The 25988-nt window shown below is 35.9% G+C and overlaps 1 protein-coding gene across 8 annotated transcripts; it reads right to left on the reverse strand.

Annotated features, from left to right (window-relative positions):
• Positions 1 to 3177: 3177 nt before the first annotated feature.
• LOC111023867 (uncharacterized) lies at positions 3178 to 20805 on the reverse strand. Of its 8 annotated transcripts, none has more exons than XM_088122701.1 (6): positions 20578 to 20805; positions 20214 to 20300; positions 9484 to 9617; positions 4049 to 4156; positions 3833 to 3957; positions 3178 to 3731 (listed from the first exon to the last, which is right to left on the reverse strand). In XM_088122701.1, exons 4-6 carry the CDS (start codon positions 4131 to 4133, stop codon positions 3501 to 3503), a joined length of 441 nt encoding a protein of 146 aa, XP_087978827.1. In that variant the 5' UTR covers positions 4134 to 4156; positions 9484 to 9617; positions 20214 to 20300; positions 20578 to 20805; the 3' UTR covers positions 3178 to 3500. The 8 variants fall into 8 exon arrangements, with proteins under 8 accessions (XP_087978827.1, XP_022157051.1, XP_022157053.1 ...); XM_022301359.2 differs by having other exon boundaries at positions 20214 to 20386; XM_022301361.2 differs by lacking the exon at positions 9484 to 9617.
• Positions 20806 to 25988: the final 5183 nt, after the last annotated feature.

Raw genomic sequence — 25988 nt, forward strand, 5'->3', positions numbered from 1 at the left:
GTTCATTAGAGGGATAGTGATACTTAAGGAGAAAAGATGTAACTCAGGGGTAAAACAGTTTTTTTTTACCTAGCTGAGGTTACGAACGGCCTGTGAAGGATCAACTTACTAATGACGGTTATACCGAATGGACACAAATATATCTACAGTGAGGGGAGTGCATCTACAAGCTATAGTGGACAGTCATGTTAGTCAACGAATGTTGATTAACTAAGTTAAAGAGTTTGACCGGTTAGTCTTGAATCATTTGAGACCATGATCTGTAGGTCCAACGGGTCTCCATGCTAGCTCATAAAGGATAAAATTGATGAACTAGGTGAAGCAAGAATTTGAAGTGTTCAAATTCAGTTTTTAAGGGAATATTGTATTTTATATGAGATATAATATATAATCTAATTGACATTTAATTATTATGGAGAGTATGACTTATTTAAATTAGTTTTAAATAAGTTCAAAGCATGAAAAAGAGTTGTAATTTGATTAATGTGATTAATCAAGCTTAAGTGTCAAAGACCAATTAATATGAGATATTGATTTGACTTGGTTTTTGTTTTAATAGAAAATTGATATTTCAATTTTTGTTTTTATAAAAATTAGTTTTATCAAAGTTTTATTTAAAAAATCAAGTTAGTGGGAAAATCCAACTTCAAAGGCAATGACACCTATCTTTTACATGCTAGTGGAGTTTGAAGTGGAAGGCATAGCATGCATGCACTTGGTCTTTATATAGGTGATGAAGATCACTTGGATAAGGCTAATGCTTCCTTGCATAAGTGCAGAATTTTTCCACTCAAATTTCTATTGTCTTCTCCTAGTCATTAGTGTTTTCCCTTTGTTTTCACTCAAAATTCGGTCCCACAACCGTGTTCATCAACCCAAGGATACCACGGATTTGTCGTTGATAGTCTCATTGAGTTAGGAGAAGAAGTTATAATGGAGGTTTTCAAAGGTATATAGTTAATCTCTTTCTCTTTACCTTTTTTATCATTTTTCTAAGCATGTTTATTTTAGTTAAATTGCTTCATTAACTGTATTGTGATCCTTAGCTTCCACTGTGCATGTCTAAGAGTTCCATCATATATATATATATATATATATATATATATATATATATATTTCAGTTCGGTTTGGGTTGAACCGAATTTATTTTATTGAACCTGTGAACCGAACTGAATCGAACCGCTCAATTCGTATAAAATATAACCCAACTCAAACCGAAATTTTATCTAACCCAACCCAACCCTTACAATTTGGATTGGTTTGCTCAGGTTCTTCGAGTTGTCGGGTTTTTTGAACACCCGTAATGTTCACATGGGAGACATCTAACCTGTTTTGGATGCCCTTTGAAACATGATTTTTAAGATTTCAATGATCTCTTTACATTTTTGCTCTTCATTTTTTTCATATATTTTCTTTAATCAATTTTTTATTTCTATTTTTACTTTTATAATTTAAATAAATTAATACACACATTTACTAATAAACAACTTTATATATTACATATACATATATAATAAGTTTCAATTAAATTATATAATATCTCCATTTATTTTTAATATTTCGAAGGAATAATTATTAATAATAATATGTATTGTCTTAAATATATAAATTTAAAGCTATTTTTTTTAACAACCAACATTCATTTGATATTTTTCTTCCTAAAAAAATATAATTTGATAATATGATAAATTAATTTCGCCCAAGATAATATTTGTCTTTTTTAAAAGAAATTAAAGTCGAAAATGAAATTTATATATAATATTAATTATTTTTAAAAGAACTAATAAAACAAATATATTATATAAATGTAAATTACATTGAATTAATGTATAAATTAGATTACTATTTGTAATGACATTTTTATAACATTATATAAATTTAAAATATTCTTAAGAACAAATCCTACAAATAAACATGACTATCTGAATATTCTTGAACACTTTCATAAATTTTCCTACCAACAAATGTGGCTATCTAACAATGACATACATCTTATTTCACGCATTTGAAGATGCTAAACATAAGTCTTACCTAAAAAGACAAATGGCCCCTTGATAGGAAGGGTGATTCTCAAAAGTCTAATTAATTATATTCCTACATTTTAGTAAACACTATCAAAGAAAATGAGAATTCATTCATTCACATGAAGTAAATGGAGTCTTAATCCTTAACAATAATATATGACGTTGTTAACCAGGGTCCACTAGTCAAATCAAACAAAGTCGTGGCATATTTTAACTAGATTACTCAAAAAAATTGGCCCCAAATGAAATATTTATGCCTTTTTTTAATCAAGATTTCTAACATTCTGCCAGTGTCAACAAGTACGCAATATTATATTTCTGCCCTGAAAATATTCGCCTGAACAATGTGAAGATTTTTTTTTTCTTTTTCTTAAATCTATATGGAATCCCTAGGTACTCGACAGGTCGACGAGGGGGAAAATTGTTTTTTCCTCTTCTCGACGACATGTTGACATGTCGATGAAATGTCAACATGTCGACCAAATGTCGATTGATTTTTTTTTTCAAAGTTTGTAGAAGAGCGCAAAAAAATCGAATATTATACGACATTGGGCATTTTCTATTTGTTAAATTTGTATCCTTTTGGTTAAGAAAAAAGAACAAAGTTAAATATTTAACTATAAAAAATCTAATAAAATCTTAAAGAAACAAAAAAAATTAATTAAATTTAACTAAAAAATTAACAAACTCTTAAAGTAATCGATTTAAAAAAGACAACTTTCTGATTTAAAAAAGACAACTTTTAAATTAAATTCAACTGATCAAATCTTAACATTAAACTTTAATTCACTAATCAAAGAATTTTCATATATGTATACATAGTTTTGTTTCGACATTTTCTATCACAATGACATTCCCATAAGTAGATTACTTATATATTTAGATATGGGCAAAAGATTCAACACGTGATTAAGGGAAAGGAGCGGGAACGTGATCGAGGAAGAGGAGCAAAACATATTTCGCTTGATTTCTAACACTAGCAAAAAGATTAGAAAAACAAAAAGCAAAAATAAAAAATAAAAATAAAAAGAACAGTCCAAACATATCTCATTAACAAACAAATATTTAGTTCATCTAGTCAAATTCTCCAAAGTCGTAGCCCATCCATAATTACGTCTTGGCAAGAATATATATAATAAACAACTAATGCCCATGGTTAAATAGTGGATCTATCATTAGAAAATCCATAAAAAAGCTCGTTTATAACCCTTCTAAAAATTTCAAAGCTGATTAACAAATTATTGCCTACAATACAATCAGTCAACTGTTGTCTGGGCTAATGAACATTCCCAGGCACTTACATACTGCTATTGTCAATCAAGAAAATATCACTAAAAAAAAATTTCCAGGCAGAGGAGGTAGAAAAACAACTTCGAATTCACCCAACATCGATCATGAAAAGCTACTGCAAAATTCACTACCATCATCGTGTTTTTGGGTAAATTCAAGCATTTCAGTATGAAAGAGAGCTTGATATCATGCAGTTGTCTTCAATTCTGAAGCAGTACTTGCATAAACAGGATGAAGAACGTGTCCTTCCTTTGGAATAACATGTACCCACTTGCGTCCGCTGAGCTTGTGCTTTTCGAACTTGATGCAGCCTTCTTTCAGAGCGAAAAGCGTGTGATCCTTCCCTATTCCAACGTAATTTCCCGGATGGAAACGGGTGCCTCGTTGACGGACAATAATGTTACCTGGAATAACTCTCTGTTCCATAAGAACGTGACGGAGTTAACAACAAAACAGTTTCAATCAATTCCAGTTCTAGTTTATGAGAATGCAAGTTCAATTTTTTGTCTTGCACTCACCTCCCCACCAAATTTCTTTACCCCAAGATTCTTGGGTTTTGAGTCTCGTCCATTTTTAGTCGACCCAGCTGTCTTTTTGGTAGCCCAACGTCTGAATAATAAGCTTAATCCAACAGCAGCTCCATCTGAGAATCAATTAAACAAATATTGTAATCATCAAATATGTAGACAAAGTAGCATAACAAGCACAACTTGATCTAATTGAACCATCCTTACCACTAAAACTGCTATATACAGGAACATTGGTAACCAAATCCTTGACATTCAGTCTTTTGCAAAATGCAGTCGCAATATTAAGCATGATTGTATTTAATATAGCCTATCCTGAAAATATGACATAAGACAATTAGGACATATAACATAGTTTGGTTCAACAAGTTCGAAGGAGTAAAATTCCAATCTTAAGTATACCATATATAACATAATCTAGTTAAACAAGCTCAAATGGGCATAATCTAATAATAAGCCTACCATTTACATCTAAGAAAATACTTCGCGACAAGCCGGCAACAAGTTTTTCAAAAGGTTACATCTATTCTTTTTAAATCCTTCATAGTTAACATGGATCCAAGAAACAAGCATGGATATTGGACAAAATGTAGGCATCAACAAGAGTTTCATTCAAACATGCTCAAACCTAGCACTTACAAGTGGACATACCAATTCATTTAAAAAAGGACAAATTGCACAAACCCTGAAGTATGGAGGTTACAGTTGCACCTACAACCTTTTAATGGTAAAAATTAAACCATCAAAACTTTTCCAACTGAAAAAATGCACTCGTGAATTTTGATAGTAAAAATTAAACCTTCAAAGCTCGATAAATGAAAAAACTGGGTCCTTTAAATTACTTTTCTCTCTCACTCTTCTCTCCTTTCTCTCACCCTCCATGTTCTTGATGAACTCAGAAATTTCTTGCAACAGCAAATTGTCTACTCAAGGACATGCAGCAAAAAGATTGTCTTCATCTATGCTACCTTTGTGATGCTAAATGTAAGGGATTCGATCTCTTTGCTTTTCAAAAATCTTTTTTAGTTAAATTGTGTCGTCAAGATCCGCTAAACCAATTTCTAGCACATGCTTTCACTACACCTGGCCGTTGCATCCACTTCGACTTCCAGCACTTAACCACCAAGGCTAAAAGAGAAACATGAATTCTAACAAAAGACCAAACCTCCACCCAAGATCTCTCCATTCCTCTAAAAATTTTAATGTTTCTCTTCATCCACAAACCTCATAAAAAAGCACAAATTCCGGCAAGCCAAAGAAAACGCCCCTTTTTTTATAAGAAAGAAAAGGCCCTTTACCACGAAAGGGCGAAAGAGTGAACAACTCCTCTAGCTGTGCACTAACATCTCTAGGACGAGCAAGGCTGAAACCAAACTCTTCCAAAAAATTGTTCCAAACCAAGTAAGAAAAATTATATCTCCAAAGAAGATGATTGAGATCCTCCACACCACCCCATGCAAATTGATTGTTGTTGGTGAAGCTTGTTCCCAGATATGGGACCTACTACTGCAAATTGATTGTTGTTGATGAAGCTTGTTCCAAAATATAGGACCTAGGCTTTCGTAGATTCTTAAGAAAGATGAGGGTGAGGAGTGGGCCTATCTTCCTAATCTGCTGGATGTTGGTACCAGTGCTATAGATAAATGACTTTTGCAAAAGTCTTTCTTCAACATCTTCTCAATTAGTTCCTCATTCTCTTATCTGGGTGATAACACTAAGCATTCTATAGATACTCTCTATGACAAGATTTGGCATCAAAGAAAAACACCGATTTGGCATCAAGGAAAAAACACCAACATCGTTATGTCTCCAAATTGGTGTGTTATGAGAAAAGAATATTATAAGTCTCAAAGCCACCTCTTCTACGGATGCTCCTTTGCTCAAAAAATTTAGACATACATTTTTTTTATAAGAAACCGAACTTTTCATTGAGAAGAATGAAAATAAAACAGAAATACAGGGGCAACAAAAAACACAGCCCCGAGAAAGGAAGCCAGCCTAGAGAAAGGGCTTCCAATCCAAAAGAATATGATCTAATTGATAATTACAGAATAAATTCGAAACGGACCCTCATAAAGAGACATTAAACCTTATGAGGTCCCAAACAAACTCCCACTCTCTTTCCACCCCCTAGAATCCCCTAGAGATTCTATTGTTTCTTTCCCCCCAAATACCACACAAAATCCCAAAGAACCCCGCCAGCCAAAGGAATCTCCCTTTCTCGCGAAAGGGGGAATACAACAACACTTCCTCCACCATCGACACCCACTCTCTATGACGAGCCCAAGAAATTTCAAATATCTCAAAGAACCGGCCCCAAATATTCGGGGAAAACTAGCACTGCCATAAAATATGATCAATGTCCTCTGAATCCCGCTTACAAAGAACGCACCAATGCGGCCCCAAGTAAGAAGAAGAGCGCTTCTGAATACAATCCATGGTGTTGACCTTCCCAAGTAAGACCTGCCACATGAAAATTTTAATCTTCTTCGGATTCTTCACTTTCCACAGCGAGGTAAACACAGGGGCCACAGGGGGAGAAGCAGGGGAACATAAGAGTTTAAAGAAAGAACTAGAAGAGAAGCCCCTAGAAGGGTTAGCGGACCAAGCACGGAAGTCCTTCCTATCACAAGAGAGAGAAACTGCAGAGAGCATGTGGATCAACTCAGACACTTCTCGAGTCTCTCTATCAGTTAAAGACCGAGAGAGGCCCAGAGATAAAGACAACCCATCCCCCCCATTCTCCAACACCGAGGTCACCAAGTGCAGCCTTCTGTGTGACAAATGAAAAATGCGAGGAAACAAAAAATAAAGAGGTTTTTCTCCCACCCAAGTGTCTTCCCAAAAATAAATATCATGCCTATCCCCCACTATACAGGTTAGGAGTTGAGAGAAAAAAGGAAGGCCCGAGGAAATAGCCTTCCAGGAGTTATTCACACTAGCCTTAAGCCTTCCGCCAGCCACCCAATCGAAGGGATGAGGACTGTACTTACTCACGATGACCCTCTGCCACAAATGGAATCTGGTCCTTCCTAAAGATATGCGTGTTTTTCTCCGTTTGATCCTCACAGGTCATCCTTGCAAGAAAGATAATGAAACTCCATGGCTGAATATTATGAGATCCTTCTTATGGGCTCGAGGTTCAAAAACAAGGCAAAAGTGCTTTGGAATTGTGTCTTCAAGGCTATTTTGTGGTTGATTTGGAAAGAAAGAAACAATAGATCGTTTGAAGATTCGTTTTTTACTGAGGATTTTTGTGGAACAACGTACGGCATATATCTTCTTAGGGGTGTTCTAACCATAAGAAGTTCTTTTGTAATTATAGCCTCATGATTTTGTATGATTGGAAGGCCCTGATTCCGTTTGTTTTGGGTGGGGGTGACCTCAACCCCGCCTCTAGGCTGTCTCCTACTTCTCTCTTTTGTATGAATCTATTCCTTGTTTCTTATCAAAAAAATAATAAATGAAATGGTCAGCAGAATAATTGCATTTACAAAGATAAATATGCTTCTTAGGATAAATTGTTTAATTCTATCCTGTGCATTCTCCTTCTGGGGTAAACGATTTCATCCCTTTACAGGTAAATAGGTTACATGATCTTTTGACAAACTAGATAACCATTTAGCAATTTTTTTTTGCTTGGGGATAGCTCCCTTCTCTCTTAAAAATAAAATGGAAAATTGTTACTAGAAGAAAATTAATACATTTATGAATGTAATGGGCTAGAATGGATGAGTGTAAAATTTACATCCTCAGGTTTATTTTCGATACAATCCATTTTCTAGAATGAAACAATGGTTGTAGAAGCTTTACTAAGAATATGAACATTGAAATTGGAAAAGAAGTGTCCAAAAACAGGTTTGATTGTTTGTTTGAATAGCCTCTCTTCAAGGTATTATACTGCAGAAAACTTATAGAAAAGTATCCTTAGATGGCCTAATTCCCTTCACGATGGACTTGTTGTCTAGAAGATGTTCTCTTTATCAAGAAGAGCCGGAAGATATTTGTCATGTGTTATGCCATTGCCCTTAAGCAAGAGATAGGAAAAGCTCTTTATTCGAATAGATAGAAATTTGACTCTTTTTTTTTGGATTTAGTCATTTCTGTTACTAATCCCTGGTGTAATGTAAACTTAGCAAGTTTTTTCTTATTTATTATTATTTTTTTTTTGTAATTACTCTATTTTATATTTTTTGGCTAACTGGAGAGTTTTTCCTTTTTTTTAATAAGAAATTGGAGAGTTTTTCTATAATCTCCTTTAGTTGTGGGGATGCTCCCCCTCTTTTGTAAATTTCGTTATATTTTAATGAAATGTCTATTTCTTATAAAAAAAAAAAACCTTATTTTTTAATCATTTCCTTCAACATTTATTAGACCTATGTAGTATAAGTACAGATAGGCCAACTTGGCGTACTCAAAATATATTAGCATTTAATACGCAGGGGAACTTTATATTTCTGGATAAAAAGGCAAATTAATATTATTCTCCTTACATCTGAGGCACAGAGACTTCAAACCTTTGTCTTTTCATGGAGGCACAAGCCTATTATGAGATCCAAAGAAGTTGGAGCCTATTATTATAAGTTCTTTAAGCAAGAAAAAACAGAAACCCAACATTCAAGAGTTTCCTAGCTGAAAGAACATCCACGGAATTTTTCATATAGGAGACAAAATAACATATAGGAACTCCAAGTAAGCTGCTTAATATCCATATAGAATGTACAAGCCACCAAGTAAAACCTTCAAATATCCGAGCAAGATGATAAGTGGAAAGCATAATTCTAACCTATTTTTATTAGTAGTTTCATTAAGATTGTTAAGCAAATAAGAAATGACATGTTAAAAGCTTATCATATTGTACACATGACAGAAACAAAATCAGTATTTTTTTTTTTTTTTTGAGGAGTCACTAGAAACAAAATCAGTATTATGACACTATTTTGAGTTTATATGCAAAAGTTAGTTTCTAAATTGCAAAGCTTGCAACTACCATGCAGTAGAACTAGCACTAGGTTTATGAAGATAAAATGCAATTATGTCCACTCTTTTATTGATGTTTCTGGTCACAGTTCATGATATTTCCCAAATTTGCAACATATATGGCTTTGATGCTCCTTTATCATTCTTTGAAAGTATTTTTAATCATTTCGACATTTCCTTGTCCTTTTTGAGGAGTTGTTGTAGAAGCTCCATGAATTCCCTCCACCCTGATCTATTATCTCCTAGCAGAGTAATAATATCTTCCCTTCCTTTTGCCTCCGTAATTCATCATTTGCAGATGAAGTCCTCTCAATTGTATAATGTTTCTAACCATACCAAGAAGTGGTGCAATTGTTTGTCTAAAAAGTGAGCGAGAAATGACATGAGCTTCTTCTTGGAAGTGTTTTAATCAATTTCTTGTCTTTTCCGGTTGTTGTACACGTCACTAGTTGTTTGCACAAGATATCCTAGTACTGGTGGAAATCCCTTTCTTCTATAATATTGAACATCCATAACACCAAATCCATAACGCAATCGCAATATGAAACAAAAAAAGAAACCTTGTAGATCCAATGCCAGCATTTCAATCAACAACCCAAGAATAATAGGGCACATATACATTCAAAGCTAGATACTAAAATACCATCCGACCTAAAACTTACAAGCTTCAGCTATGCCCGACCTGTCGCTAGGTTGCCGAATTTATGCAGTCACTTGCTGTGCGTCAATCGCCGGAATTTGAGGGGCTGAGATGGAGGCTGGGGGAAGGATGGAGAGCAGATCGAAAGGCGGGCAACTAAAATGTGAGGAAGAGAGAGAGGGATGAAGGGTAAGTTTCAACTACAGCTTTAAGAAGAATCGAAAGAATGGATCTTATATTGCTTTTTAATAACACTTAACTATATTTTTTAAAATTGAAAATAGAAGCTTTCAAAAATCTTTTAATATTTTATATTTAAAAAGTAATTTTTATATTTTAATCAAGGTCGATGTCGATGAAATGTCGAGGTCTCGATTTCATGGAAATATTGATGGAAATGTCGATGTATATTTCTGTAAAAGTTAAAAAAATTAAAAAATCGTAGAAAATATTTAAATTAACCGATAAACATTTTTCTATTTCTAGATTAGTTAAAAATAATTAATATTAATATTATGTATATATTAGTGATATTTTGTTGATATTTTCATATTTTTTCGATTTTCTTGTACTATAATGGAAATATCGATTTACTCCTCGTGTCGATGTCGAACCCATGAAAACATGGATATTTAGAACCATGATTTTAATTAGTAAAATTTTAATTACTTTAAACAATTAGGTAGAATTTTAACAATTCAAAAGTAAATTTAAAACTATATAATTATTTGTTTAGTAAGCTGCCATTTAATTATATTGTTTTAAATTCTATTTTGATTCAAAAACAAAATAGATGGTAACCAATGGAAACAAACAGAATGGGTCGGCCGTAAAAATGCTCTCTCCTCTCTCCTCTTTCCTCCCCTCTCCCATTCATCATCTCCCCTCAACCACCTAGATTCCCGCTCTCCGGCACTCTTTTCCGGCGAGCTTCCCGACCATTGTCCTTTGTCTTCCCCCTAGTCCCTCGCCTTCCTTCTCTTCTCCCTCTCCCTTTTGTCCCTAAGATTTTGCTGTAGCAAGCGGTTCCCAATGGAGGTCAGCGGTTGTCAAGTAGAGGGTAAGTTCTTCTGTATTTTGGGCGGAAAACGACCTCTTCATGCTGGAAGACGTGGTTAGGAAAGAACTGCTTCCCCTTCATCCATCCCATTTCCTTTGGTTCGAGAGTCACATGGCGAAATTAGTTCACCTATCGTTGAGCTCCCCTTTCTTCCAGCATCAGCGCAACGAGTTTGGAACATGCCGAATTCATAAGGTAAAGATGAAACAATCTTGGTTTGTCTCCCTCATTTTCTGGCCGTTTACAGGGGGCAGAAGGGTCATTCTAGTTCCGGCATGTTCTAACAAATCGGGTTGGTATGATTTCTGGTTAATGCTTAAAAACTTTTCTGCTAGGAACGCTGAGAGATAGATGAACATTAATTCAAAGGCTTTTCATGTTCCATTAGCGGAAGATTCAGTTCCTATTCCCCGATCACAGAAACAGGATTCATCTCGTTCTTACGTTGAGGTGGTTAAAAATTCCGTTTCTAGAGGGCCCTCTCCCTCTAAGATTGAGGGTGTAAGCATTCAAGAAAAAGTTGATTTATCTGCGGAGGTTGAGTTCAAGACGGTTAGGCCAGCAGGGAAGAGATCTTGGAAGGCCCATTGGTTCAAGAAAGAGTTTGAAGTGCTGAAAACCGACTGGAACAATATGATAGTTGTTTCCAGATGTTGTGCCCACGATAATTGGTCTAAGATCTCCTTAGCACTTGAATCAAACTACTCACAGCCTTGTGTACTCAACCCCTTTATGGTTGATAAGGCTCTTCTCAAGTTCAGTAATGGCCGAACTCTTGATTCAAAGGAGTTATCTGGTAATTGGCGACAAGTGGAGGGATTTCGTCTTAAATTAGAAAAGTGGTGTACTGAGAAGCATAGTAGACCAGATTTTATTCTGGGATACGGAGGCTGGATTGTTATTAAAGACCTTCCTCTTTCGTTTTGGAATCGAGATTGTTTTGAAGCCATAGGTAAATATTGCGGTAGTCTGTTAGCGATTTCAACGAGAACTTTGAATATGTTGGATGTTACAGAGGCTGTTATTCAAGTGGAACAAAATCAGTGTGGTCTTCTTCCAGCTTCAGTGGAATTAAATCAGAAGGTGTTGGTTCGTTTGAGGCCCGAATTTCTCATTGTCAAGCTATAAGTCCTCATAAGAAAATCTCTTTTCTGTCGGACTTTAGCATTCTTTCAAATCCTCTCGACATTGCCAGATTTCAGACAGTTATGGAAGTTGAAAGATCATTTCCTGAAGGTTTTGATATTTATACAAACATAAAGAGAAAAATGGTCTCATCTGAACCTTCTGAAACGTTTCATTCTCCTGAAAAGAATAGGGAGCGTTTGAGGATCAATGACCAGCATGTCACTTTCGAAAACTTGGCTCAAACAACAATCATTATTAATGAAGATAGAGAATCATCAACGCCGGATAATAATTCTCAGAAGGCGAAGGGTCTAAAGGACCCTTCTTCATTTTTAATGACACGCCAGAGTACCGAAATTAATATCCAGCTGGAAGGAGAGAGAAATATTATTCCCTTGTCACAAGGATTTAATGAAACTATCCCTCAAAAAGTGAAAAGTCTGTCATTTCCTTTAATGCATAAGAAAGCGAAAGGTCACATAGAACCTTTGCCCCTGTTCTACAAAAGAAGGAAAAGAAATGAAGAGTCCCTCTTACTTAATAGCATGGCTCGAATTAATTCAGGGGAAAAATTACAATCAAATTTGTTGTTGGCTTTCAATAAGGAGAAATCATTGCTTCAAGACGCGGCTCCTCTTCCAAATAACAATGATTCTCTCCCCCCTTCCCTCTCCCATGGTTTAATTCATTCAACCAAGAATGAAGACACGATTTATTCGAATTCTCCTCTTCCAAGGGATGATGATTCAACTTCTGAAATAAGCATTAGCAGCCCAGACTCTTCCCCTATTCCCAATTCAGTTGAAACGCCCAGCGAAGTTCTTTGTGAATCATCACTGGCCCATGATTTTCAGTCACTTTTTGACGAAGGCAAGAATGATCAAGAAACAAATGATTTTCCCTCCTTCCTCAATGAGATTGGTATTCAACTAATACCTATCCCCAACTCAGCATGAAGATACTGACATGGAATATTCGTGGCCTGGGAAAAGATGACAAAAGACTGAAAATCAAACGTATAGTCAGGAACTTAAATCCAGACGTAGTTTTCTTGCAAGAAACAATGACATATCAGATAGACTCTTCTTCTATCAAGTCTTTATGGAGCTCCAAAGATATCGGTTGGTCTGTCACCGATCCCTTTGGTAAATCAGGTGGTCTTCTGTGTATGTGGGATGAAACCAGGATTAACGTCAAGGATGTTATTAAAGGGGGTTATTCCTTGACTATTTTACTCTCCTTTTCTAATATTAATGACATTTGGCTAACCAATGTCTATGGTCCAACAGATTGTAAGGAAAGGAAGCATTTTTTTACTGAACTACAGGATCTTAAATCTCTATGCGATGACTACTGGTGTATAGCTGGGGATTTCAACATCATTAGATGGCCGTCGGAAAGATCATGCACCAGAATCTCAAGAGCCATGAAGAAATTCAACAATCTTATTGAGAAACTCGAGCTCACAGAGTTGAAATTATCAAATGGGAAATACACGTGGTCTAAGTCGGGCAATGCTTCTATTCATTCACTGTTGGACAGGTTTTTTGTTTCATCCGGATGGGAAGAAGTATTCTCAAATTCTAGAGCATCTCGAGCCGAAATGATAGTCTCTGACCACTTTCCAATATTTTTGGAGGCAGGGGACTTCAAATGGGGACCAAGCCCTTTTCGCTTTCTTAATTCATGGTTAAGTAATAAAGATTGTATCAACATTATAGAAGACAAGCTTGCCATGGATAGATCTTACGGCTGGGCTGGTTTATCTCTCTCTCATAAGTTGAAAAACCTGAAATCAACTTTAAAGGCCTGGCACTCACAGAATGAAGAAAAGAAAAAAGAGGCAGAACGTCAGTTTTTAAATCAAATTTCCTCTCTGGACGTTAAAGAGGAAGAAGTCGGTCTCTCTATTGAGGAAACTGAGAAAAGAAGCAATCTTCAGGTCAACTTGCTTAATTTGTTTATTGAGGAGGAGCGGGACCTTTCCCAGAAAAGTAAAGTCAAATGGCTGAAAGAAGGGGATGAAAATACCAACTTCTTCCATAGATACTTGGCTGCCCGTAAAAGAAAGTCCCTGATCTCTGAATTGAAGAATGAGCAAGGTTTCTCACTGTTAAATCAAAAGGATATTGAGTCAGAAATCATATCCTACTTTAAGCATCTTTATTCTAGTAGGAATGCTCCTCGGTTCTCTTTACAAGGTATTCATTGGAGACCTATTTCATTCTCAGACAGTTTATGGCTAGAAAGACAGTTTGAAGAATCAGAAATTTGGTCAGCTTTGAATGAACTTGGAAGGAATAAAGCGCCGGGACCTGATGGGTACACTACTGAATTTTTAATCAGATTTTGGCAGCCTTTGAAGTCTGATTTTCTCCGTTTGTTTCAGGAATTCTACCGAAATGGTCATCTCAATGGTTGTCTTAAGGAGAATTTTATATGTCTAATACCAAAGAAGGTGGCAGCTTCAAACATCAGACATTTTAGACCAATCAGCCTCTCAAATTCCATTTATAAAGTGTTGGCCAGGGTTCTTGCAGAACGTCTCAAGAAGGTGATCTCACCTGCCATCTCTCCTACCCAAAGTGCATTTGTTGAAGGTAGGCAGCTTCTTGATCCAATCTTGATAGCTAATAGATGGATTCGATGGATCAATGGTTGTGTTAGGAACACCCGGTTTTCAATCTTCATTAATGGGAGACCAAAGGGCAGAATAAGGGCTTTAAGGGGGTTAAGGCAGGGCGATCCACTTTCCCCCTACCTTTTTCTCCTGGTCAGTGATGTACTTAGCAGCATGTTGGATAAGCTTTACTCGAATGGCTTTTATGAAGGATTTTTTATTGGAAGCAAACAGGTACATGTTTCTCATCTTCAATTCGCTGACGACGTCCTTATTTTTTGTAAGGATAATGATGAAATGTTGGCTAATCTCTTCAAAACAGTCAAAGTTTATGAATGGGTGTCCGGTTTTTCTGTAAATTGGGAGAAATCGGCCATTTGCGGTATTAATTTTCAGCAAAGCAAGATAGAACAGGTTGCCTCTTCAATTAATTGTCAAATAGCAAATTTGCCTTTCTCGTACCTGGGCTTACCTCTTGGCGGCAATCCACGGTCTGCTTCTTTTTGGAGTCCAGCCATTGAGAAAATAGAAAAGAAGTTAGATCAATGGAAGAAGTTTCAGTTACCAAGAGGAGGGCGATTGACCCTTTGTAAATCTGTTTTATCTAATATTCCCATATATTATCTTTCACTTTTTCAACTGCCAACAGGGGTTAGAAAACAGATCGAAAAAAGATTGAGGAACTTCCTTTGGAACAGTGGTGAAAAACACAACTTGAGCCATCTAGTCCGTTGGGATATCACTTCTAAACATCTAGAAGATGGAGGTTTGGGCGTAGGCGGTCTATCCACTAAAAACAGTGCTCTTCTTGCCAAATGGGGCTGGCGTTTTGGGCATGAACCTACTACACTTTGGCATCAAGTGGTGGAAAGCATTTATGGCTTGAGTAACCTAGGGTGGTTTTCAGGGGAAAGACCAAACAGATGTGCAAGATGCCCTTGGATCAACATTTCTCGTCAATGGAAGAAGGTACAGTTTTTTTCTACATTTAAACTGGGTTCCGGCGTTAGAATCTCATTCTGGCATCATCATTGGACTGAAAATGGTTCTCTTAAGGAAAGATTCCCATGTCTCTTCCGTGTATCTTCTTTGCCTAATGGAACAGTTAATGATTTTTGGGACCCTTTGACTTCTTGGAAAATTCAAACTAGAAGGTTGCTTAAAGATGAGGAAGCTGAGGAATTTATTGATTTATCGGCTGTTTTAAATTTCTACATCCCAAACAGTTCGGAGGATAGTCGTTTCTGGTCTTTGGAAGCTTCTGGCTCCTTTTCAGTGGCATCTCTTTGCAAATCTTTTTCGTCATCCCTTTTGCCACCCGATCTTTATAAGGCTATTTGGAAAACAAAGAGCCCGAAGAAAGTTGGGTTTTTTGTTTGGATCATCATTAATGGAAGATTGAATTCAGATGAAGTTCTTCAAAGAAAGCTCTCGGTATTTTGTCTACAGCCATCAATATGTATGTTATGTCAAGAAAGCGGGGAGAATCTGATCCATATTTTCTTCCGATGTCCTTACGCATTGCACGGTTCTTGTTATTTAAAGAGTTCAATCTCTCCTGGGTTTTCAGCGACATAGCAGTGGATAATATCCTTCAATTACTCCTAGGCCCAATTCTATCTTCTCAAAGTAGCTTGCTGTGGTCAAATGGTGTCAAAGCCTTGCTCTACGAGCTTTGGTATGAAAGAAATCTCAGAATTTTTAAGGATCGTCGCAAATCTCCACTGGATCGTTTCAGTTTGGCTAAATTTAAATCCTCACAGTGGAGCTCTTTATCACCTTTGTTCAAAAACTTTTCTCCCTCACTTATTTGTTTCAATTGGGGAGCTTTTACCTTATCTCTTAATGTTTAAGATTATCTTGTTCTTTTCTATTCACTTGTAATTTTCTTTTATTTTCACTCTTTCGAGAGTTTGTATCTTTGAACATTGTCATTCCTTTTCATTAATTCAATGAGAAGTTTGTTTCTTGTTCAAAAAAAAAATCTATTTTGATTCTTAAGCTTTCACTTTTATTTTAATTTTTCAGGTCCAAAAGTTTAAAATCTTTTTTGTTTTCTCAAAATTTAAAGGATCAATACAACTAATAAGAGCTCAAAAGAGTCGACTACTTCAAAATGGAAAGGGATTTAATTGCAAACAACAAACTTGATTCATACGCGAGCTTAGACTGCGAACAACGTAATCTAGCCTCGGAAAATAACGTTGTTTTAGATAAAACCCTAAGATGGCATTTTTTCCGCAAAAAAAATGCGCACAATAGAGGTGTCCACATGTTCGGTTGGGTGGAGTTAAGGAGTTTTTTAGACACTCCTAGCGCACATAACTAATTGTGACGTTTTAAAAAACGCCATAAATGACAAAAAAATCCATAAATCTCCCTTGAAACTTGAAAGACTCTTTATTAAATCCCTTTGGAGCTCCAAAAATGTTGGTTGGTCTTCCCTTATGCTTGTGGATCATCTGGAGGGATTATTATTCTTTGGAATGATCCATCAATCAAAGTATCGGATATTCCAAAATGTACACACATCCTATCCCACCACTCTTTAACTGATGGCTTTGATTTTTGGATCAAAAGCATATATGGTCCATCATCATCTACTCTCAGGCCAGCCTCATTAGAAAGAATCATGAAAACTCCAATGGAATTCGCCCTGCCAGCAATATGGGGACCTTTAACACCTTCATTGCTGATGATGGGTTAACTTATCCAATGGGAGTTGTACTTGGTCAAATTTTCAGAGATCCACCTACTCTCACTCTCATTTATTGGTTCCTCCAAACAAAATCCATCATCTCCAAATTTTCCTCTACTTCTGTATAAAAAGAATAGAAAGAACCACATCAGATCATTACCCCTGATTCTACCCTAGGATACAGAATTGAGGTCTAACTCCTTTGTTTGAAAACATGTGGCTTTCACCATCCTAATTTTCTTTCTTTCATCGAAGCATGGTGGAACAACAACCCTGAGAGGATGGACTGGGCATGGATTATTGAAAAACTTAAAGGGCCTAAAAAAGGCTTTAAAATCATGGAATACATATGGATGCATTTTGACTAAAAAAGTGACACTACAAAGAGAATTACATCACACAAACTCAATAAAGAATTTGAGCCTGCTAACTCTACAACAAATTGAAAAGTGATTCGATATCAAGGTAGAACTCACTGATTTGGTTGCAAGAGAAGAAGTCTTTTGTAGACAGAAATGCAAGGCTAAATGGTTTAGCGGAAGGGGATCAGAACCCAGGATTTTTGCTACAAAGAAAAGAAAGAATACAATCTCTAAAAAACCTTTCCGGCCAAGGCACTAGCTTAATGCATGATGACGATATAGAGGTAGAATTCATAAGCTTTTATAAAAGGCTTTACACCAAAAAAGATGGCATCAGATACCTTCCATCTTCCTTAAATTGGGATCCCATCTCTTCCTCGCATAATCTAGCCTTGGAAGCTCCTTTGAAGGACGAAGAAATATGGCATGTCATTCAAGAGGTGGTACAAACAAATCTCCTGGACCAGACAGATTCCCTGCTGAATTCTTCAAAAAGTCTTGAAACATCATTGATTGAACCATATTTGTTGGAGGTGTTCCAAGATTTTTTTAGAATGCCATTATAAATGTCAGCCTTAACGACACTTATATTTGCCTAGTCCCTAAGAGAGTAGACTCTAAAATGGTAGGAGATTATAGACCCATCAGCCGCACCACTTGTTTGTACAAAATAATTGCTAGAGTTTTATCTGAGAGGTTAAAAAGATGTTCCCTTCTACTATTTCTGAAGTCCAATATGCCTTCATAGCAAGAATACAAATTCTTGATGCTTCCCTCATTGCAAATAAAATTATTAATGAATGGTTTCGAAAGAAAAACCAAGGAGTGATCATAAAACTCGATTTGGAGAAGGCATTCAACATAGTTACTAGGAATTCCTTGATATGATTATGGAAGCAAAATGCTTTGGGATACACTGGAAGCGATGGGCCATCTGTTCTGTAAATTTCTCCATCATTATAAATGGCCAGCCTCGACGCAAATTACAAGCTACAAAAGGAATTAGACAGGACACCCTATTTCGCCCCTTCTCTTTGTTAAGGTTGTTGATTGTCTTAGCAATATTTTGTCACTTGCAGCAACAAATAACTACATTAGGGTACTCCATGTGGGCAGAGAAAGGTTGCAGATAAATCATTTCCAATTTGCTAATAACGCCATATTTTTCTCTTCCCATGAAGAAAAGCATAATCAAAATATTTTAATGACATTAACAGCGTTGAGGATGCCTCGGGTCTAAACGTCAACTAGCACAAATTTGAGTTTTTGGCATAAATTGTGAAGGAGAACACATCTCCCATCTAGCTAACTTTATGGGATCTAAGGTAAGCACGTGGCCTAGCTCTTATTTGGGTCACCCATGGCAAACCACACACTTTGTCCTTTAGGAGTCTGTCATCCACAAGGTAGAGAATAGACTGCAAAATTGGAGTCATACACTGTCCAAATGCTATGGGGCTTACTCTTATACAAGCTACCCTTGCAAATCTCCCTATTTATTTTCTATCTCTCTTCTACTTGCCAACCAAAGTTGCTGCTGCCATAGAACATATTTTCGAAAGTACCTATGGGCTGGAAACAAACAGAAGGACAACATTCATCTTTCAAGATGGAGCCTTGTTAAACTCCCTTTGTTAGAAGGTGGTTTGGGTATTATGACCTGAAAAGGAGAAACATGGCTTTATTAGCCAAATGGATATGGATTCTCCACAAGGAAAAGGATGCTTTATGGAGAAAGCTTATTGCTGCAATATACAGTACAAAGCATTTAATCCAAAAAATCGATGACTTAACTCTTCAATCCACAAAAGGACCATGGAAATTCATCAAAAAACAAGGGGCTTTCATCTTTACAAACATTCGATTCAAGGTTGGTAATGGGATAGATTTGTGGGTTAGACAAAGGCCAATGATGAGAGACTTTACCCTTCCTTTACTATGTTGCCACAAATAAAAGCATTACAATTGCTGACCTTTCAGAGGATCAAAACAGGGCATGGAACATGACTTTTAGGAGAAATATCAAAGAAGACGAATGGGGAAGGGCTGCTTTATTAACAATTTTGTCCTCTTTCTACCCTAGTAATAGGGAGGACTTCTGGATGTGGAACCTAGAGAAGAATGGAAGCTTCACCGTTAAACCATTTACACATTCAGTATCTATAGGTACAACCCCTCATACAACATCCCTTTATAAGGCTATCTGGAAAGCCACCTATCCAAGAAATCAAATTTTTTATGTGTGATTTAAGTCATTCAATTTCATGCCTAAATACTTTCAACAAGCTTCAAAGAAGATGCCCATGGTGGCCACTGGTCCATCTCCCCCTCCCTCTTGGTGCTGTTTATGCAAGGTGGAATCTGAATCTCAATACCATATTTTTATGGACTGCCCCTTCACAAACAAGATCTGGACACAATTTTTATCCATTTTTTGTTGGGGTTTGATATCACCAAACAACATAAGGGATTGGTTGGCATCTATTCTCGTACATCAACCCTTCAATCATGAAAAAGCTACTCTATGGCTATAAAACATAAGAGCTTTCATCTTGACTGTTTGAAGAGAAAGGAACTCTAGGAATTTTAAGGAAAATGAACACTCTACCCAACAATTGATTGATTCTATTTCTTCTTTTTTTTTTTTGTACAAGTTCATATCAACAATGAAATTGTTTCCTATCCAAGAAAAAAAAAAACCCACCATTCTCAATCTAGAATAAAGTGATACATACCAGTTTGCCAGAAATGTTCATCAGTAACAAACAAAACAGCGATTATAACCATCAAATAATAATTTCGTGATCAAGCCAGAAGAAAGTAGACATTTCTTAGTAATTACTCAAAGAAAAAGAAAAACGTTGAATCGTGGTACATTTAGTACCTTGAAGAAGCCGAGTGAGTGAGATTGAGGAGGATTCCTTTCAGAGAGATTGAGAGCGAGGGAGAATCGAAGCGGCAAGCTGTGATTCTGCTTCAGAGAGAGAGAAGGCGAAGGAGAATTGAATAGGCGAGGCGAGAGTGAGTGAAATTGCAGAGACTGAAACAATGATCGACCTAAGAACATTTTGCACAATCAAGTAGCTCCAAAGCATATGTAACAAAACTAAAAAAACCAGAGATAAAATCACTTGATTGTAATGATCTGGAAGAAAGAAACAGAGGAATTAAATAGCATCCATTGTCGCATCAGAGGTGAAAGAGTAAAAATACAAAATGGTTTGAAATAAATAAAAGTAACAAACTACCTCACTACGGCGGACCGGCGGCAACGGAATACGGCAGCGATAGACGGCGACGGACGACCAGCGGCGGACGGAGATGGAAGACGGTAGACAGCAGCGACGGAAGACGGAGACAGTAGCGACGGAGGGGCGACGGAAAATGAGGCCTCAGGGAGAATGGAGATCGACGAGAGAAGAGGGGAGAGAGGAGAACTGGAGTGAGGGAGGCGGCCGAGCAAAAGGACTTTTCTAAAAGCTGGGGTAGATTTTAAAAAGAATTAGAAAATTAAATTTATTTAATTTCTTTCTTTTTAATTTAAATTTAAAGCCTTTTGAGATCCTTAAAAATTCTACTAAAATCAATTTTTTTTTTATGTAAACTTAAATTTACCCATTTAAAACTATTTTTATTATTTAACACTTTTAATTTCTCTAAGTACCTCCAAAATTTGAATGAATAATTGTTACTTTTTTTTTAACTACTTTTATTTTTAAATCTATATCTATATATCTATTTATATATCTATATCTATAATCTATAATCTATAATCTATATATAATCTATAATCTATAATCTATATCTATATATCTATATATTATATATAAAAGGTGGGATGACGAGAAATTTTTTAGGTCAATTTTACCCTTCTTTTATATCTCATTTTTATAAAAGTTTGATGGCAAATTTGTCATTTACCTCTCCTACTTTCTTCCTCTCCCTCATTCCCACGTCCATCTCTCCCATTTATCTCTTCTCTCCCTCAGGATCTCACCCCTCTAAATTCCCTTATTTTCTCTTGCTAATCTTCTCTCTCTTAATTATTCTTTCATTATTTTTATCTTTCTCATTGATTTTTTTAACTCCTTTCATCTACCACATACCCTCTCTCAATCCTTTCATCTTCCTAACCCCCTTCCAATTATCACATACCCTCTCTCAATCTTTTCATCTTCCTAACCCCCTCCCAATCCATATATAAATATGTGTCCTCTCTTTCTCATGCCAACCAAAAATCAAGAGGTGGTGGATCGAACAAGTGGAAAATTTTCTAAGTGGTGTGAAGGTATGAAGATTACTCTCTTGCTTTAGCAACGACAACAACAATACACATATGGGTGATCGAGAGGATGATTGATAGTGAAGAGAAACCAAATTAAAGTTGAGTTGATGACATCAATTCGCGTTCCCCAAATTTATCATTGTTCAGATTGAAAGAAATTTTAGAGTACGATGTGTCGTGGTGGTCGATGGAATCGAGATAAAGCAAAATTCGATCATTCTCATAATTTGGATAATAAGAATGCTTATGAGTTTGATTTTTATTTATTTATTTTTTTAAAGTGATGTTTTTGATTTATATATGTGAAATGTTCTAATTATTTTTACAAAGTTAGGGCAAAAAAACAATTTTTATCCCTCTCAATATCATAAGGTTGGACATTTTACGGTTTACTCTTTCTCTCATTCTTACCTTTCTTTTTCATTTTAGAATGAACAAACTTAATGATTTAACATCACACAATTTAACAAAGATAAAATGTAATATAATAATTTATAATCAAGAAAATTAGAGGTAAATTAAGAACGTTCATTCATTAAAAAAAAAAACTTACACGGTGCTTTTTCATCTTTCTTACACTTCAAATTTGTATTTAGTTTCCATGCTAATCTTTCATCATCTTCTTTTATTATAACAATATCATACCTTGAATTTATATTTATATATAATCACTTTCTTTCTTTAAAATGATAATATTATAAACTTAAAAAAACACTATTTGTTTTACTTTAATTTAGAACTACAAGATTCTACGTGCAAGGCACGTGTTTCTTACTAGATATTTTAATCTATAATCTATAATCTATAATTCTATAATATATCTAAAAGAAACTATAGGGAGAAACTTTTTCTCCTTATTTTGCCCTTTTAATTTCAACGTTCCCATAGATATTTTAAGGGCAATTTGGTCCTAATTTTTCTCTCTCACTCCCCCTTTCCCTCTCTCCCATGCCACTTTCCCTTTTTTTCATTTCTTTTAAAATATTTAATCTACATCCTTACAAATTTCTAAAATTAATCTTCTCTTTCTAATAAACTCTTCCTCTTAAAGATTATAATATAAAGAGTTAGAATATGTAGGAGTTTGTCTCTTTATTTCTATAAATTAATTAAAAAGTTATAATTTATTTTGAATTATAATTAATAAGGAATTTCGAAAGTTTCATAACTTTTCATTTTCTACAACTATATAAAGAGTTTTTTCTTACTCTTTCTCCCAACTTTTTTTTCATCAAAACTTGAGTTTTTTTTTCTCTTTCGGTATGTTAATTTTCTCCTTTAGTCAATGTATTGTGTTTTCTTATATTTGGTTAGATTGTTTGATCGAATATTCAACTTTTTTAGTTCTTTTTTTCGAATGCAAGTCTTGAAAACGACTCAAGGGAAAATGAGTGATAAGATCGAATCACCTCCACTTTGGGATGGCACTTGATAACCGCAATGACTCTCTCAATGACCTCCTTCTTGGTAAGGTGATCATCATGTGATGAAAATAGTCGGAGTCCATCAGAACATGGTTGCGGTTGACATTCCCGACGAGCTAGGGCAAGGAATCGAACCGGAACTCGAACACGGCGAAGAACGGCTGCCCTGAATGCCATCTCTCTCTCTAACTTTTCTTCATGGGGTGACTCCTCAATTGCTCGAACTCGTGAACTTATTAATGATCCAGTAGAATCTGAAGGAAAGGTGCATTTGGCCTACGCAAAGCACGTGCATTTTTACAGAATACTTGATTACCTACAATATATAAGAGCCCGTTTGAAAACCATTTCTGTTTTTAGTTTTTGATTTTTGATTTTTCTTGTTTTTGGTTTTTAGTTTTCTGTTTTTTTTTTAAAAAACCATATATGTTTGATAACTAGTTTTTGTTTTTTGTTTTTACAAAACAGAAAACAAAACATGTTTGATAACCATTTTTTGTTTTTCATTTTCAAAATAAAAAAAAAACCAAAAATCAAATAGTTGTTTGATAACTATTTTTTATTTTATGTTTTTTTTAATAAAATGTATAAAAAATTATTTTTCTATAACACAAGTCTGGTGGTGAACTTTCGACAACACAAGTCTGGTCGTTGCTCCAGTTTGTTCCGCATAAACATCACCAACGAATAAATCACCTATATAAGTTATTGTTGCAAGAAGCAAAATAAGTAACAGTATAAACACATATTTAGGGTTTCGACCCCGTAGCTCACTCGTCAACCACTTCTCTAGGGTGATAAGGTCACGAAATCATGTCTTTCCTCGATCACCGTAACATGATTTCCGAGTGAAACGGTTGGTCTTCAGGTTGGCCATCCATGCATGAAACTTCTGGACTTGTTCAGGGGGAACGTGGATTAATGGGTCGTATCGACTTATCTTATTTCGCTTCCCGTCCATAATGACATGGAATGAGCCCCGACGCTTCCATGGGAGCTTCCTCTTCCGAGACCTTAGCCGCGGTTTCTAGTGTTCAACTGGCTGCGATAGCACACGTACCTCATCTGGGTTCGGATGCGATGTCCCGGATGTATGCTCAACAGTCTAGGATTTAACTTCTCCCCACCCTTCCACATCAGAGTCCGTGAAATCCTCTGCATCTTCATCCTGGATAAATTATGTTAAAAGAGAAAGTATTGTGTTGAAAGGTCGAAGGTCGATAGTAAATACCTCGTCGTCCATGGATGACTCTAACAACTGTGAATCAATGATAATATGATTCACCGGTGTGCTCTGAACAGGAGTTTCCTCAAGAGGGGCAGCCTCGTAACGTGCATCTAAGCCACAGGGTACGTCCGTGCATTCTCCACTATTGGTTTCCTTACTCTCCTTCTGCACGTCCTCAAACAGGACACATGCAACTTCGTTAGAATAAGATTATGATCAAATTTTAACGGATGAATTACCAACATGTACCTCACGTTCTAGTGTCCAAAATCCAGGAAGTTCTTGTTGAGCTTGGTCCTCATCGTGACTAGAATGAGGTGCTTCTGGCCCGTGCACGTTCACATTCGGAGGATCGATGATCATGTTATCGATGGACTTCCCCGTCCATAATGGATGGTTTAGAACCATCACCAGCATTAGGACTATCACCTCGCCCACCATCAGCACCACTGGGTCCGCCACTTGGTGCATCACTAGGTCCATCTCCTGGCCCAGTATCATCTTCATTGCTGCATCTTCTCATGTCATTTGGGTCAACAAGTAAAACCTATACAATGGAGGACAAATTAGGTCTCAATAAGTGAAAAGACATCGTAATTATTATAAGTGAAAACTATTATCACCTTAGCGATTCTTCGCAGAAATTTCTGGATTGATTTTAATTCAGCCTCAATACCTCTCATCCTGTCGTCTATGCGCTTCAAACGTTTCTCAACCCTCCTCAGACATACACTGAACATGCGTACCTTCTTACCACTATCATTCTCCTCTTTCTCCTTAGCCTCGACATGGACATCTTCTTTAACACCTTCATCGACGTTAGTTGCTTGTCCCCCGTCGTTCTTCTCTGGTTCTGCAGGTGCAGTTGATGGTTCAACAGCATCGTTTTCATGCCGACCTTCGTCCCCATCTTAGGATTTGGGTGGTTCAAACTGATGGGAGGATGTGAATCCCGGAGCGGAAGCGGGACTTCGTTCATGATTTTTTTAGAAAACAAAAACAAAGGTTCAAAGATGAAATACAGGGGAAAACTTACGTTTGAAGAACTCTTCCTCAATTTGATCCAACGAACACCACTAGTGAGTCTTCCGTGCTATCCTCTTGGGTTTCGAGATCGTGCTTGTGGGAGCACCGATTTGGAATGTAAAGAGAGAATTTAGGGAGAGAGCTTGATCGAGAGAGTTTGATCTTGCCAAAGGAAGAAGAACTGTACAGAACTATTCTGTACAGTTTAACCAAATGTGACGTGGGGTAACTCCCTACGTCACAACTTTCCACCCCCCTGCAATTTTGCAGGGGAGTTTTTAATTAATTAATATAATAATTAATTATTAATTAATTAATATAATAATTAATTATTAATTATTAATCTAATTAATAATTAATTAATTAAATCTAATATTAGTTAAATAAATAATTAACAATTAATTATTTAAAATTAAATATCACATATTTAATTAAACCCATATATTTGAATCTTATTCAAATGCATCTCTCGTATAACCTATAGTCGTAATGTACATCTTATGCACATTATTTTTAACCTATAGTTTTAATATGAATCTTATTCATATTAATTTTATTTGAATCTCATTTAAATAATTTCTCTTATAATATATAGTTTTAATTTAGAATTAACTATATATTATAATGTATCAATATACATATATTCCCTGGATCAATTTGAACAGTTAAAATTCTTCCAAAAATTTGATCCTCGTT

Source organism: Momordica charantia (assembly GCF_013281855.1).
Source record: "Momordica charantia cultivar OHB3-1 chromosome 4 unlocalized genomic scaffold, Mcharantia_2.0 BLBB01000004.1, whole genome shotgun sequence".
NCBI lineage: Eukaryota > Viridiplantae > Streptophyta > Magnoliopsida > Cucurbitales > Cucurbitaceae > Momordica > Momordica charantia.